This window comes from Seriola dumerili, unplaced genomic scaffold (genome assembly GCF_002260705.1).
Source record: "Seriola dumerili isolate Sdu_G_001 unplaced genomic scaffold, Sdu_1.0 BDQW01000129.1, whole genome shotgun sequence".
Taxonomy (NCBI): domain Eukaryota; kingdom Metazoa; phylum Chordata; class Actinopteri; order Carangiformes; family Carangidae; genus Seriola; species Seriola dumerili.
In genome coordinates, this window is record NW_019174384.1 from 1,160,565 (window position 1) to 1,178,173 (window position 17,609).

The window sequence follows — 17,609 nt, forward strand, 5'->3', positions numbered from 1 at the left end:
TTAATTTCTTACATGCAAATATTTAAACGTATGCTTTTAATCGTGACTGTAAGCAGATTAATACATACACACATACACAGTGGACACAAAGAAAACAAAAGATTAATCTTGCCCTGAATATCTGCCTCTGTTAGTTTACAGTAATAAAAGAGACAAAGAAAAACAGCAAATCCAGATATTTGAAAATCTAAAACCAACAAGAGGGATAAAGTGCTTACAGAATATTCATAAAATTGTTTCTGATTCATTCATTCATAACACGAAGCTTAGGCTGCCATTGTTTAAAAAGAAGGGGGGGGCTGTATTCTATTATATAGCACATTGATCCTCCTGTACGGATTCTCAGTACTGAGTAAAATGTGCAGAAGGTGAGAAGAAAGGGTGTGAATGTCAGTTCGGCTCGGATGAAGTCAGTTGCTCATGCATGTTTATGGATATTTTCAAATGACATTAATCTGTCAGTCCTGCAGAGGTGCGTCAGCGGCAGGAGATGTGACGCCGGCTTCAAGGTTTTTTGATGAGCTGTGCTTCCAGTTGTTCGTCTCTCCCGCAGTCAATGGAGGACAATCTTTAACGGGGGCATGAAATTACTCACCGGATGACCTATTCATTATCTTACACACGCATGAGTGCGTAAGTGATCGAACTGTGAGCGTGTGCGCCTTTGAATGCTGCATTTCGAGTATGTAAATGTATTAATGTGTTGTAATGTGGATCATCTGCCAGCCCTCCAGTTGTGGAGGTGGTTAGTGGTGGCGGTGGGGGAGCGTAACAGAGGCTCTCTCTGTGAGTCATGGGTGCTCACATCACCAGGGGCTCCTCTAATGATGAAGCCACCATTGAGGCTGGGGAAAGCTGTGTAGGAGTCCAGACCTCAGTGTGGCTTCAGAGGATGGAGGAACAGGAGCCATGTGGGTGGGTGATCTGCCTACTGGCTGTGGTCTCGAACAAATCAAACACAACAGCTAGGTGCTGCAGTAAAATCACAGGAAGGAATTAGAATTGAGAGCCGTTCTGGTTGCAGAAGAGTGATTATTAAAGGGCCAATTCACCCAAAGTCCAGAAAGAAAAACACAATCTAAGACGATCTAAACTCAAAGGCTGATGAATGTGGCTAGTGAATGGATTTTGAAACAAATACATTTAGAAAATTAAACATCAAGAAAAGGTGTTGCAGCAAATTCAGAAACGATGCAGATTCAAGAACACACGCGAATATACGAAAAACAAATACAACAACGGAAACGTGCTGCAAATGAAAAGACTCGCCGCAGGACGCCAAAACAAAACCATGAACAGCAAACACGCTGCAAATACAGAAACCATGCAGAAAGAAAAACAAAAACACACGAACCTCCAAGCAGCACAACGCAATTTCCTCCAGGCCTCTAGGGGGAGCTCTAAGTGGAACACCTTGAGCTGAAGCTGGAGCTTTGCCTCCAAGAGGTCAGACCTATGACCGGACCTTTGACCTTTGACCTTGGACCAAATGAGAGAATATGTGGAAATGAAGAAGAAGTGACTTTAAACATGTTTGTTTGTTTTTTTACATTTGGACGTTGTTTTTACTATATTGTAAAAGAGCAACAGATAACATAGCAAGCGTTACCGTGCTTACACACAGTCTCTGTTGAAGACAGTGGCAACAGATAGACAGATAGAAACTCTGCTTTCCTGGATACCACGTGGGATAAATGAGAATTTGAGTGAACTGACCCTTTAAAACTTACCACCACATTAAAATGACTGAATGATAGAGACGTGTCCTCACCTGCTGAATGTCTTTCAAATGTTTGGTACAGGAAGGAGATGAAATGAAAACGACATGATTTCTGGGTACTGAAGTCCCTCTGACGTTGTTTGGCACAATATAATAATAATAATAATAAAAAAAAAAAGATGTGAACACTTTTAATTATGTCGCACAGCTTGTGTGTTTCCGCGTGTGTCTGTCTTGTGCTCATCTCTCCCCCACTAGCTGCACCCCACGCACACAACCAACCCCTCTTTGTGAGTCATGAGTCCACCGCGACACATGAGATGTCCTCGACATCCCACACCCTCCCACACCCTCCCTCCCTCCCTCCCCCACCCCTCACTCCTGGCCGTCCCTGCCTCTGAGAGACAGATGAGTCAGCGACGGAGCACGCTGGCTTGTGCCAAGTGATCAGCTTCCTCTCATCTCCCGTCCATCCGAAGCGCCCCCCCCCACACATCTCTGCCCACATGGCCTCACCGCGAAAAAAAAAAGAAAGAAAAAGGCTGTGATTCACGTACCAATCGCCGTCTGAGGGTTTAAAAATAAGTCCTGTCACGCCGGAGGATGCGTCCCGCTGTCCCACAAAGACAACAAAGAGGCGCACAAACATCCAACTGTGATCCTCACATGCGCCACAGGAGATCCAGTTAGTGAGATGCTCAGTTAGTTTGCAGCCAGTGTTGAATGTGTCTTTTGCAGCCACCTCACTGAGAGTTCTCGTCCTGTTATTGTTGAGGTTTTAACCAAAATGCTCAGGTCACATAACAGTCTGATTTATTTTTGGGCAATCTGTGGTTAACTGGGTGGAAAAGAAAGGAGAACTTGAGTCTCCTCCAAGTGAGTGGTGTTTTTAACGGGATTAATAATATTATAGCCTATACAATACAATATTTTACACTAAATGTTTAATATGGAATAGAGGTAAAAAATGATCCAATAAAAATACAGCAGATTTCACATAAACATCATGATCATCATCCTTGAAATGTTATACTTACTCTTTTTTTTGTGCGTGACTGTGATGAATATCAAGTTTCTGTATCTGCCCGTCACAAGTTATTTTCTCACAGTGTTTTTCTCTGATGTTTGTCTATTTTAGTTCCCTGCAGCCGCCTGTATTGATCTTCTATTTATTAGACCGGCTCAAAAAGTGCTCTTGTAAACAGGAATCGATGCTAACATGTTTGCTTTTACACAATACCCTTTTGCAATGTTATTTGGCTGCATCACCGCCTGTGTATTCAGAGATATAAGCACATAAGGGACATAGACACTATGCTCCATGGGTTCCTCCTTAGGCAGAATTTATGGGGTTAAAAAAAATTGATGGATTAATAGAGCAGGAAATAATTTTTCCTTTGGCTCAGGGAATAAATATAATATCCCCTTGGCCAGTAATTATTTTGGAATTGGAAAGTAATGACGCTCAGTTTTTCTGCAGGAGTCTGGAGTCAGCATTTGATACCATCTTGTATCTCCTGCTTCCTGCAGAGTCCCCATTGATCTCTGTTCAAAAGACCACAACAAGCCATGAAAGCATTTCAGGACAGTCGCCAGGGCGCGCATATCCTAAAGTGGTTATGATGCACGAGGCTTTTAAAGGCCAGGGTTTCTCCAACTGCATGTCTACATGAGGAATAAGCAAACAAACCTGAGACAGGGATGGTTACTAGGCAGAAATGCATCATGGGAGCGTCTTGTATCAGCTTCCTGTGGGATTGGAAATGTTGTAGTAGAAATTAAGAATGAAAATCTTTGTTTTCTCAAGGTTTTTCTTCTTCTAGCTGGAACAGCAGAAAAACAATTAAAAAAAAAACAGTGAACACAGTTCATTTTCATATAAATATTTATTGCAGAGGAGGTATCTTTTATGTACATGCTATCACAATATAACACAATATAAATCTACCAAATATTCCCATATATTGATGCTATAAGCTTGTCATAGAGCAATAGTTATAACAAGCACATAATACAGTGGGTTAGGGACAGTATCACTCACTATACAACTTGTAACAGTCCATAAAAGATCCATTTTTTTTCTTTTTTTGTTCTATCAAGGGCAGTGAAACATCGGTCCTACTAATTTTTCTTGAATTCATGCAGAAGCCACAAGAGCAAGATTTACGACGTTACAGCATTGAATAGTAGTAGTAGCAATAGTAGTAGTTGTATTTGCCATCGGGTGACTTGGTTTGGTCACAAGAGAAGAGAGAGAAGTCAGGTTTTTAAAAATTAAAAAGAAAGCAGCTAGCCAAACAGAAGTCACCGTGGTCGAGATCCCACCGGTGGACAAACAAAAAGAAAAAGAGCTACGGGACACAGTGTCGTCTATATGTCGAGATGGTACAAGAACAACGGTGTCACACACACACACTACACACCGGGTGAACCGAGAGGAACGCTACAGCACAAGCACACCACCTGAAGTTATGCTATTCAACAACAGAGTAGGTTGATTGTTGATTGTTATGCAAAAAAAAAAAAGAAAAGAAAAAGTGACGTAATCCTTCGTATAATGGCGGGATATTGCACTGTGTAAGTATTTTATAAGACTATTTTAACTATAATTGTGTTTTTCCTTTGTGCTCCCACCCTTCACCGATCTGTAAAATCTCACGGGCCACGTGTGTAAAAGTTAAAAATCAACATCACTGAATAAAAACGTGTAGTGACACATTTCTTTGCTTGAAAATGCTAGAAAATATTGCTTGTACTGGCGCTTTTATTTAAATAAATATATTGAATTTTACCCCAATCACAGCTGCTTCAGAGCCTGTATGAGCTCAGTCTGAGGTCGTGAAGAACATGTGGACTTTTCCTACAAGGACAAAACAAAAAAAAGAGGCTCGATTTAAAAAATATACAGCATATTATTCATCACCCAGGGCAGTAAAATCTAATGCGGCAGTGATTGCGAAAAGACTGGAGTCAGTTTTTACAGAAAAAACAGAAAGAGTTTTTTTTTTTTTTTTTTTGAAACGGTGCTGTTGTCGCACCAGAGGTCAGGAAATCCCAAATAATAGGATCCCGCATCCGCCACCAGGACGCATATGATGGATGACGCCTAACATCCGGTTTCATAAATATCACATAGATCCACCGAGGCGTCACAATCCATCCACGCGCGGCGGCAGTTCTTCTCAGACACTGTTCCTAAAGGAGCTCATAAAGCAGAGGTGATGACAAATCTCACGCTGAAAGGCAAACACTCCACATTTGAAATATCTCAGACTGGGCCCCACCCTCCCCACCGACCCTCCCCACCTACCCACCAGCGCAGCTCAGCGGCAGGGGTAATTTCTCAGTCGGTGGAGGCAGATATAAGACGTGGCGTCTAAATCACGTTTATGGAGTCTAGCTGTAGAGCACGTTAAAACAAAGTCGGATAAGAGCAGCTACAAATATTTGTCACTGGATCGTTTCTGTGCTACAGAAATTTAGAGTGTTTAATCAAATGAGGACTTGGTTAAAATTCTCACTGACGAGCACTGATTTTTTTATTTTATTATTTTTTTTTAATCACAGTTAGTAAGGACTCCTACAGAGCTTGTATATTTTGTCAAGAGGAATTTGACATCAAATACAGATAATTACAATCGGTGACGACACTCAGTGATACCATGTAAATCTCACGAGATACCATAAAGTACTGTAGATGCTATATTGATACATAGTTCTCCTCACACTGCTGCAAATATTGTCAGCTGTTCAACAGGTATTATTTTGAATATAAGTGGGAAATTATTATTTTTTTCTCACTGTAATCCCAGGATGGATAGTGCATGATGAATATTTAGACATTTTGATACAAAACACTGAACAAATCAAAACCTTCAAAAGGTTTAGTCAAATTAGTAATTGATAACCACATTGCTAAGTCTACTTCGAAAGTTATTAGCATAATCGATCAGTTGGGTTTCAGCCTAGTTTGCATTAAACAGGGAAGAACATGCATTATGCTACTTGTGAACTCTCAATTCAAAAAGGAAAAGAAAAAAAAAACAGATGAATTAACAGCAGATTAATACTTATTCTTGAAATATGAGGTTTTTTTTTTTTCCAGTTATGATATCATTGTACTCACCAAAGTAACTGCTTCAACAAAATCTGACAAGAAAAGAAAAATATGATTGGTGTTTAAAACAAAACAAGCCAATATCTTACTGGCTTTATTTAGAGTCTTGTCCCACCCCCCATTGGAGAAACTATCGGCCAATCAGATCTTTAGAGGCGGGATTAAGAATGGGGAGAAGCTTCAGAGTAATGGCCACAAACACATTGATGCAGCTGTAATTGGTGTTGTCAATCAATTAACAGAAATACCAAACTCAGGTCTGAGCATTTAACTTGATGAGTACAATGTCACTGTCACCAATAGAAATAAAAACCCAAGTTGTAATAAACCACAATTATTCTTTTAAAACAGCGATTTCTATCCGCTGATTTTAAACTGAAATCGGTGGCATGTTCATCTTCGACTTTGGTGTTTGAGACAGAGAAGTTTTACTTTAAATCCATGTACACAGACACACACACACACACACACACACACACACACACACACACTTGATGCAAGCCAAACACATAGACCCATGCTGGATTCATAAACAAAGCTGGTGCAAATAATTTTCCCAGTAGCCCGTCAGAATTTCTCTGTCCCTACTCTTTTTTTTTTTTTTTTTTTAAAACAGTGTACACACGAGTCATATTGACACACATTCAAGTTACTGCTGCTGCTCATATGATCTTCACCGCCCTGAATGAGCTTCGGGAAACATGAAAGCAGGAGAGTGAGTGACTCTGGCATTCAGAAAAGAAAAGTAAAACAACATTATATACTCGTCAACACGTTAACTGCCTTCGTTGACAAGCCGGTTATGGTCCGACTACTCTCCACACCTGGCTGTGCATGCTGTTTATATAATTCACCGTCACAAAATGCTGAAGGTGAAGCCACTTGCTTTTACTTCAGACTAATACAAGACAATGCTAGTTAAGTTAGGCACATACAGTACATCTCAGCAGACTTGGAAGCATTTTTAATCTGCCGAGAACTACAATTAAATAGATCTAAACAAAAAAAACGAAAAACAAAAAAAAAAAAACATGTCTAATTTTGGTTGGTGTGGTGTGACATCCTGCGTGATTATCATGCCATGAAGTTGAAAATAAGAAGACGAAATGTACAAGAAGAACAGAGTCTCCCGTCCTCCGTTCTTAATTAATGGGGCTGGCTAAAGTGCTATAGATTGATTTCCCTTCTGTGTCCTTGCCTCTGCGCCAAGCTTTGGACACAAACTAATAAATTAACTTTACCGCCTAAAGACCAACATCCCTCTTTGTAAATGTTCCCTTAATCTTTGGCTTTCACTTCTGTAGTTTAGTTTACTTCTTATTCTTACACAAAACAATATTTTTTATTTCTCCTCTACAACTTTCTAACGTCACGTCGCGTCCTCGTCCCAAGGAGTGATGATGTCGGTGATGCTGAGAACCATGTAACATGAGATAAAAGTCGCTCGTGAAGTGAAAAGGCTGAATCAAAAGTTGCATAATTCGTCTACAATTTATCTTCAGGATTTTCCTGGAATAATCTGGAATGCTCGTCATGACTTTTGTTTAGTTTTTTGTACATTTTACTTATTTTCAAAATAGGTAAAACCGGAACAAAAACCTCGGAAAGGAAGGCAACTTGTGGAATCTGATCAACTTTTCTTCCAAGTCACCGCACTAATAATAGTAAAAGGTAATATTTAACGATTTCAAAGTGGAAAAAAAAGTATACATCAATAACTATAATTGCAGTGGTCCATTAAGGTTTAGTGTCATGCCTTCTTGCTTGATGTGCTATCCTCAAAGTCCCAGGGACAAACATCTGCCTTTTTCACGGCGCTGACAACCCCGCCTTTGGGATTCGGACTGCTCTGTTTCACTGCAGCAGCACTTTTGTCTGTACCTTTCGTATCCGACGTCTCCTGATAATCCCACGGACACACTTCAGCCTGTTTCACTTTGGCTGCTCCAACGTTTGCGCTTTTCCTTTTTTCTACCAACGGCACCTCCTGGTGACCCTCGACATCCCACGGGCAAACATCCGCCATTTTCTGTTGGCTCGCGTGTTTCTCCGAAGATTTGCTCTTGTCCTTAGCTTTTGTTCTACTTTTCTCATCATCAGCGTCTTTTGATTTCTCTGTCTCAAGCGTTCTTGTGGAAAGCGTACCCTTCTTTTTCGAAGGGGACTCCGTGGTTTTGGAACCTCGAGAGGGACTCGGCGTCCTCTCAGAATTCGGAGATACCGCCGCACTGTCGTAGTCCCAGGGACACACATCAGCTTTTGGAGGTGGTAGCTGGAGTGAGGCTCCGATTTTGGATGAATCCGAAAGGGAACTTCTTCCTCTCCCATCCACTGGAGATGTACCTTTTCTCTGCTTTGTCATATCCGGCGAGCGAGCCAACTCTGTTGTCTTTTGAGCCTCTTCGAAGTCCCATGGACAAACGTCTGCCCGCTGGGTTTTGGCGCTTTCTACTGCAGAATGAGGCGGCTGTGTTTTAGCCTGCTGGCTAGCCTGACTGGATACCTGTTGCTTTGACCCTTCCAGTTGACTAGCATTACTCTCACCTGCATCCTCCCACGGACATACGTCAGCTCGAACAGCAGTCGTCTTCTGAATCTCCTTTGAATTCCTTCCACTTGATGGCGACTGATCGGACGCTCTCTGCTTCTGCTGCTGAGATTTGCCTCCCTTGGTGCTTCCTCCGTGAACCGTTGTGGTTTCCTTCGGCGCTATAGATACGTGCTTTTGGACCTTGTTTTCGGACGGAGTCGGGAGATCTTCCACTTCCCAAGGGCACACTTCCGAGAGGTCGTAGAGGTCCTTTCCCTTGACTGGATCGGAGCAGATTGAAGGCTCGCTGCCGCTCACCGGCTGCTTCATGATCCTACCTTTCGCCGCACTCTGTTTGTACTCAACCGACTGGCTAATAATCATCTTGGGTTGGCATTCATTATCCAGCTCTGCACTGGCCCTTGTGTCTTTGCTCTTTGGCTGACTCTTCTTATTGCTGTCCTCTGCACTCTGGGTCTTTCCTGTCAAGCCCAAAGTCCTCTCTTTGGCACTGGCGATGACACTGAGCGACTTCTGCAGCATGGACGCTCTGGGATGAATCGGTTTCTTGTCTGCGGTGAGGTTATGGGCGCTGGCGGACTTGCAGACCAAAGGAACCGATTCTGTAGATTCACTCGGGACATTTATATTCTCACTAGATTTCTTCTTGACCAGCTTCTTGCCCATGAGTGTATCCAGGAGGGAGCCTTCAGCTGTGGTCACCTCCATCTTGTCTGTTGCCGAGCTGTTGGAGTCTTCACTCTGGTCGCGCACGTGGTCGTAGCTACTGTGGGACTTCTTCAGGGAGAAAACCTTGTTCTTCAGCGTCTCCTCCTTTGCCGGTTTTCCTGGGTGAGGCGGGTCGAAAGGGTTTTTCTTCAACATGCAGATGCTGTTACGATTGCTCCCATGTTCCCCGGCCTCCTTGTCTTCGCGGCTGCATTGCCGGTGCACAGATTCGGGAATCTCGGTGATGCGCCTCATTAGCGAGCGACCCAGCCCTTTCTTGGAGCTGCGCTTCTTCTGGAGATGAGGGTTGTTTGCCAGCATCTTCTTCCTCTTGTAAATCTCCAGCTGTGAGTAGAGTTTCTTCAGCTCCTCCTACACAGTCACGACAGAACAGAACGAAGAAGGGAAAGACAAAAACAAAAGTGATCAGTCTCTTGTAGAAACTCCCGTATCGTTACAGGGTAATTGCAGCACTGTTACGAAGAAGCACACATTCTACTGCACAGAGAACATGCAGTACAAATCCATGACACGTGACTACAAACAGCTGTTGAATGATGCACTATGGAATATCACATGCGTGCTGAGAAAATAAAAGCAGACAGGACAGTCCTGGACAGCGTCAAATAAGGAAACGGAGTGTGTTTTAATGTTAGGTCTGAAACAGCCTCTAAGCTCAGGTCTTTAAATTTATTGTATTTCTGTCGCTATCCCCATCCGATACACTGAATGCTCATGATGTCATCATAACACCACTCCCTCTGGTAAATAGGGGTGCCCAAATCTTTTTGGTAGAGAGACTTCTTCAGCTCTAACAGACAAACGGAAATCTCTGCTCACGTTGGTACGTTTTTCCCAAAGACTGTCACAAGATCTTACGCCACAGCCATTAATAGAACTGAGATGGCCCATTTCGTCTGGTGTCTGCAATGAAGAACTGCCATGGCTCAGTATTTTTGGGAGGATTCAAAAAGAAGGTATCACCAGTGTTATACAGTGGAGACGGAAAAGGCAAACGGAAACGCCTCTTACCCGAATGTCCTCGGGGTCCAGACTGTGTTCGCTCCACGCGGACGTTATGCTGCTGTTTAGATACGACCCGGATCGACCCATGTCCAACTCGTCCTCGTAGGCCTCAGAGGCGATGTCATCTCTCATGTGGGTGCCAGCGAACAGGAACTGGTGGAAAGACATAAAAAAAAAAGAAAAAAATAGAAACTGTTTTCAGTTGAGGACTAAAACACATTCTGTGCAATATTAGGTTTTTACAGCAACAGGATAGTGTGTGTGGGATTGACCTTAAATCAACTACGGTGATCTAAAGTTCACACTTAATATCGCACTCTCACTCTCTTTACTTTAAATCAATCTATTTTACTATTTATAAGAGCAATATATACCTTTAAAAATAGTTTATAACAAGCACCATGACACAGTTATAGGCAGATATTAATGTTTATCAATGTATATGTCAACAAATATAATCCTTCTTGTAGGCGTCCATAAGTGGAGGCTGGTGTATTAGTATATAAATATAAATAATATGAAAGATGATGAATGTCAAAAGAGCAAGTCATAGTTGTGGAAATCTAAATTATGTGTTCAAAGAAGAATTTATAATTATTGACCAATATTTTAAATGTTATATATACCCATATATTGGCTTATAACTACATTATTGTGTTTTATAAACATTTATAAAATGTTCTTATAGTACTTAAAGTGCAGTACCAAGAGGAAAAAAAAAATGCATAAATTACAGTGAATTAAAACGAAATGAAATAAAATTTATTTGGAAATATGAATACCACAATCTAATTTAGCATTTGTTTAATTATAGGGTTGTATTTACTAGCATTCTGTCAAAAAAAAAACAAACAAACAAAAAAGAAAATTTAACTTCGCATTTAGGCAAAAGTAGAAAAATGACTTTTACCTTAGGAACGAGCAGCAGACCCAGTGTAACTGTTACAGTTAAGTGTGTGTGGGTGAAGAACAGTAGGAGCATCCAGTCTGGGTGGAGCTCAGGAGCGAGAGTGAACCTGTCAGGGTGCAAGAAAAGAAGAAACTGAATCCACATAGTGCAGATACAAGAGACATCCAGATGTTTTGTTAATAAACACATCCTAAAACCCCCCCCCCCAAAAAAACCCTTATAATGGCTGACTGTCCAATTGCACGTGTGCACACGTTAACTAGTGTTGAGTATGACTAAATGATGTTGTGATATTCTTACTGCAGTCAAACTCTGGCTGAAAACACATTAAGCCTGCTGGTGTCTGTCTCTCTTGGCTCCAATCTGAATCTCAAAGTAGATTTACACACTGTCTTCTTCTGGGCGTCAAGTCCAATGCCTCATATAACCCTCCACTCGAGTGATCCTTTTGCCAGCAAGGACACAATATTTCCCTCATTCTTTCAGTCGGATTCACAATAAAAAGGGAAGTGACCTTGATCTGGTCACAAGATTCAGCCTATTTATACATCAGACAGTAATACGCGGGGCTGGCTGTGGCGCAGCAGTTGGTGGAAAATGAGATAATTACCAACAGAAACAATAGTGGTTTGAAGAGTAGCTCTAGCCTTTTATTCAAAACGAACTAACAGGCTTTCAGCACAGCAAGACCTCGTGCGCACTAAGGATATGAAGGCGAGTCCTGTCAGATGCTAATTCAACCGCTGGAGAGCCTCTATCCAAGCAAATGTCATCTAGCAGGCTCATTACGTCGTTGAAGTTGGCAAATGGCTAATTAACGAACAGTTACTGTGGTAATAGCTTCGAGGCATGAATGACGGCAAAGGTCCAGCACATGAAATGTCCCGAAGCTTTGAAGTCTTCCCTCCTTCATGTTTTGTGAGGAGTTTCTGTGCAGATGAGGATTTAATAACCTTGGCGTGCTGAATCCTCTCAGGCTGCGGCGTCTCGCCATCGCTCATGCAAAGACTCCCAGCGGATACATCCCCTGCATTTTCTCTCGACATCCCCGTTTGCACCTGGACCCGGCTAAAAACCTGACGCCTATCACGGAGAAAGAGGAAGCCTGAGCTTTAACTGGCCACCGTGGGATCAAATAGCAGGTTGTGTGAGTAACACAAATGGACGCCGGATGCCTCTAACAAGCCCCGGTGTACGGCGTGGTCTCTGGTGGCAGCCAGTCAGAATCAACTCGCCACACCAGGCAACTGTCCAATTTATTAGCGGGTCTCGTCTGCAGAGAGAGAGGCCTCACAACAAAGGCTGAAGAGGCCCATTAAAGGAGATGGCAGAGTAATCACAAAGAGCCAGATGTTCAACATACCATCAAAACTGTTAGAAAACTCAGATTTATTCCAAGAAACTATCCGGCTATACGTCGACGATAAGCAATTTATTGGCAATGGATGTTAATTTATAACTGGAATATGGCTGCCAATAATTCTAGCTGTTTATGCGGTCTTGAAAAATACATAAATCATTCTGACATACTTCATTAGTAAATAATGTGATGGAGCTGAGCTCTCATTTAAGTGGGGGACTCCTGCTAGGAATGGCTGTGGCGGTGTCAGCTGAAACGTCTCATTTATAAACTGCACGGTGCAGCTATTTGACATGAACACAGGAGGGAGAGGGCGGATTTCACTACACACTCCCAGATGAACAGAGGGGTTGAGCATCACGCTCGAGCCTGTATGTGATGCAAATGAGACAATCTAGCAGAGGACATAAACGTCAGAGTGACAACAGCGAGAAGAGACGGCGATATTAAACATGAAGCTGGTGAATGTGACAGCATCTTTATATTTTTATTACTTTATTTGACAGGGACAGCGCATATTATTAACATCTGTATGTTGAGGAGGACAGATCTGTTGGTAATTACGTTTTATCTTCCTTAGAGCAGGTGGATGTGGAGGTTACTGCACCAGGTCTATTGAGATATTGCCAGGAAGCAACTTACACAAAACAGCCTCCCTAGTGATATCTAAATGTTTGTTTTTCTCTCTTATATATTTGTCTCCACATCAAAACTCAAAATCAAGCAAAATTGATGAAAATTATTAAAAACAAAACATTATATTAACAAAACCAGAACCACAAATGAAATTCAATTCACTTGCAGCAGAGATTTCAAACATCAGGGACAAACTTTAACACCCTAACAAGCCTCACTAACACTTCTTTACTTGATCTCCTTGCACTTATTAAATAGATGTAGTACTTATGCAACGCTTTAGTAATATCCATCACTTGTAAGTCACTTAGGATAAAAAGCGCCTGCCACATGAGTAAATGTAAATATAAATGTAAATGTACCAGTTTGTAATTTCAGACGAACCAGCCCTTTAACTCACGTGTCATTTTAATTCACATACGCCCCCCTGAGGAGTCCAGATGTCTGTGGGGGCAGGAGGTGTTACCTGATGACGTAGAATATCGCCGTCAGGACGAGCTCGTTGTGAACAGCGATGGCCATGTAGCGAGGCTCGTGGAACGCCGACGGCACCGTCCTCACAGCGTAGCACAGGTACACCGCCCACAGCAGGAAGAGGAACTCAGCTGTGAAGCAAGGATGAGAGAGAAGTGGTGAACAACACACACACACACACACACACACGGGCCAAGAAAATCATTTCGATGCGGTGCACACAGGCTTTTCAGGCCCCCACCAACCAGCCACTTCACAGTTCAATGCTCTCATGGAGCTGGGGCAAATACAGGTTTGCAGGAAAATGCCCCCCCCGCTCACACAAAAGCTATCAAACTCATTCGTAACAGCTGCGGTTGTATTCTCCGGACAATAGATGAATCCCTGTGCACCGCCATGGCAACCCCATGTGACGTCTCCCAGGTAGCCGGCTCCACAGCAATAAACATGCTGCTTCTTTTTTTTTCCTCCAATGAAAAACCTGTTGCCAGTATTTTGACATTTATGGTGTCGTGTGCTTGAACTGTGGAGCCGTCGGGTCTCAGTGAATCACACGTGCTGCTCACACTGGGTACAACAATGAGCATCAGACGCAAGTGGCCATTAACAGAAGAGTTTGTTTTTTTTTAATGTGGATATCACAATATGTAAAATGAAGGAAAAAAAATCTGCATCGAGAAAATTCTTAAATATTCTTATGTTGAAAATCTGAAATCTATTAATGTGTAATAAATAATTCTTATGTCCTTATTCACATCTGGAAATTTTAATGTCAGCTTCACATTTAACAGATGACTTCTGCTGATGACTCAATGTGAAACCTCTTATTAATTAATAAGAGGAAAGAGGATGATGAAGACCAGCCAATGTAATTCTTTTACAACACTACAACCCCACCGTTCTTCTTACTGCTCTTACTGAAGGCTTACTCATCTATAAAGCATTAGTAAACAATACAGTCATTAAAATGAGTTGACCAAAAAAATAAGCTGTTAACAGAAATATGATTAAGTCTAATGTAATATTCTAGATTAAATGAACAGTTTTGTTGAGGCATTAGTAGAAGAACAATTAATCTTTATTAGTTTCAAACTGTGCTTTCACATGTTGTTTTTTTGAAGACAGTAAAATGTTTCACAATCAGAGACCTGACCGAGTGTGTGCAGGTGTGGATTGTTAAAGCCGAAAGATTTATTGCATCGTGAAAGTGCGCGTTAAATTTATGACCTGTGCGCAAGGTGACGTCAGAGCCGACCCACGTATCCCTATTACCAACCTATTTTTACTTCCTAATGAACAGAGAGAAAATCTGGCCTCAGCATACAGTATCGCAGCACGGCGGCTCGGCCGGGGGTCCATCTGTTTTCCCAGAAGTCAGAAATGGCCGCGCTTTCTCTCTCATGAAGTCTGAGTCAGCAGGCGTAAAAGCAGCATGCAGATTTCCTCAACGCCGAGATGCGGCTCCCCTCCAAGCGTCTTTGATTTCCTCATCCGTCTTTATCTGCCGCTGGTTGCCCTCTCCGCCACGCACAACACAGGAAAACGTCCAAAAGTGTAGCACCGGTGGAGAGGATTAATGTCTTCTTTTGGGAAACATGAGAACATTGCCAAATGTGGATGGAGGCAAACTGTCTTACTCATCCAACTTCTCCTCATCACTCACTCTTCCTCACTCGCTTTGAACTCCAAATGTATCACGCCAGACAAATCACTCTTGATTTTATGCCATGAATACCTCAAATAACCCTTGTTTTCTCACTGAGGTGCACACACAGACTGCAGCGTATATTGATCTAATCACAACACCCTATGGAGGCAGAGGGAAGCTACGGGGGCTTACCAACAGCCATCATGTAGTCCCAGCGATCCAGCAGGCAAATGCTGAACTGCAGCCCGTCGGGCGTGTAGCCCACGTCGATGAGAGCCGACTTCCTGTCCGGGTTCTGACAGACGGCAGATGTCCACGCCACCAGGAACCAGCACACGATGAGCAGGATGATGCCCAGCAGACGCAGCACTCTCCAGCTGGTCATGTAGGGGATCCTCTGGGCTGTCCGGGAGAGGAACACCTTCAGCACCCTGCGGGGCACAGAAGAGAAACTACACTGTCGACGTTGTGGATTATGGCATTTTAAAGAAAAACTGTCAGAACAGGATTCATGAGAGGGAAATCTCACCCTTGCTTTGTCTTGCATTGTTAAGGATCATCAATGATGCAACCTGCCTTGATTGCACTTAAAAGATTTTTTCCCCTCTAACCTTAAAGAAGTTCTTTCTTTCAACCTGGCTAAACCAAACCAAATAATACGGTACGCCCGCGGACAGGTCGTAGGGTAAAGGGACAAGCGACCTACACGAGTGATAACAGGCACTGGAGAGAAAGAGGAAATCTATTTTAAGAGCTCTTACTAAAACACAACAGATACAGATACAGAAACTGCCATCTTTGATGTCTAACCACATTATTGTAGAACATCAGTATGAAAATGGTGAATCTGCAGCGGGATTGTTCTGTGATCGTGAGGGTCTGACACCGAAACGTTGAGACTGTTCCCACCAGAAAAACAGCAGCAGCTTCGGTCACATTTGCAGAGACTTAAAAAGATCTATCTTTATGTTTTTCAGACAAGGAGCTTTTGTGGTTGTGCAAATAATGACTTCTGTCTCCGAGAAGCAAAAGGAGGAAGTAGTTCGTCATTGTTATCGGCGCTGACTAACTTCTAAAAGAGCAGTTTGCAAAAGAACGTAAGTTTTTGAGTCTGGATGTTTGTTTTTTCTTTCAGTCTTTGTAATGCAACGCAGCAGAACAGTTCAACTATCAAATGCATCGTAGTTTACAGCGGTTACTCTTCGCTCTTCTGTGTGACACAGCTATTCTTAGGCTCTGCCCTTCACGCACATTGATGAAGTGTCCACTGCGCTCCCCACTAATGAGCCCCCACCCCCCACCCCCACCCCCCCATCAAAAATTGATCTGAGCAATATGTTAACTCGCACCTCTGAGGGTTTACTCGGCTCTCGCTCGCATTAACCACATCCTCTTAATCAGCATCTTCATTAGGCCTTTTTTTTTTTTTTTTGACAGATTCACCTGACAAAAAGACCCACAGATGAACAATTTCAAGCGCATTACTTTAAATACAGCAAACCCGCTGTCTCATTATCGGCTATTCAGTGCAGGATAAGCCCCCCCCCCCCCCCCCTCATACGCCCCACTGTATCCTGCGGCGGTCCCTTCCCTTCCTCTGCTCTCACACATTCGTCTCCTGGTTTGTCTCTTGCCAACCATGATTACTACGTTATATATGCAGATCATTCGGGGGCAAAGCAACCTGTGTGGCACTGTGTGTGTACAGAGCTTCCGGCGTAGGTCACCTAGGGCGCCACCAGCTGGTTGGGGGGGGGGGGGGGGGAGGGGGTGGCGCCAATCAGAGGAAGAAATATGTTGTAATTTGCTCCTGATCTACTTTTAAAAGTCTGTCACTGCTCGCACTGCAATAACCACACAGTGAGTAAGAATCACGCGAGTAACCAGGTAACTCATGTTCCATGCAAACATTACATGACATGGTACACGCCAGAATAAACCACGGGACACGGATAATCCTGTACGTGTGCAGGTGTGTCCTCAGAGTTGGTAGGTGTGTGTATTACCTGTACAACTTGAGAGTCAGTGTCCCGTAGACAGTAGCGAAACCCAGCATTCGGACCCATCGCAGCAGGATGCATCGGAAAACACTCGGCTGGAAATAAAGAATCCCGACCTGCAAGAGGACAGGAAAAGCTTTAAATAACAAGGTGGTGTAAATACGGAAAGCAAACATAAGTCAGAGAGACGCCCAACTGAGAGCGTTTTCCATCTGGACGACAACGGGCCGCTCCATCATTTGGAAATTTAAAACAAAGTCATGGGAAGTCGCTGCTGGATCGTGCAGTTATGTACAATTCTCTTATATTATGTTAGCTTGCTGAGAGGGTTCATGCTGTTTAATTCACTGTATGTCCAATCACTTATTAACTCACTCCGTCTTCAGATACCTGCTTCTGTTTTTTTCACTCTCTTCCTCAAAACCTACTTAAAAAGTTGTTTTCCACTGATTTCATCAG

The 17,609-nt window shown here is 42.8% G+C and overlaps 1 protein-coding gene across 1 annotated transcript in view; it reads right to left on the reverse strand.

The window, feature by feature from the left end:
• Positions 1-7,587: 7,587 nt before the first annotated feature.
• Positions 7,588-17,609, reverse strand: part of gpr158 (G protein-coupled receptor 158) — a 53,625-nt gene continuing 43,603 nt past the window's right edge. Inside the window, exons 6-11 of the mRNA XM_022748789.1 lie at positions 17,157-17,266; positions 15,343-15,581; positions 13,495-13,633; positions 11,033-11,138; positions 10,129-10,275; positions 7,588-9,468 (exon numbers count right to left, since the gene is read on the reverse strand). Coding sequence (XP_022604510.1) covers positions 7,588-9,468; positions 10,129-10,275; positions 11,033-11,138; positions 13,495-13,633; positions 15,343-15,581; positions 17,157-17,266 — 2,622 coding nt within the window. The remainder of the gene's footprint in view (positions 9,469-10,128; positions 10,276-11,032; positions 11,139-13,494; positions 13,634-15,342; positions 15,582-17,156; positions 17,267-17,609) is intronic.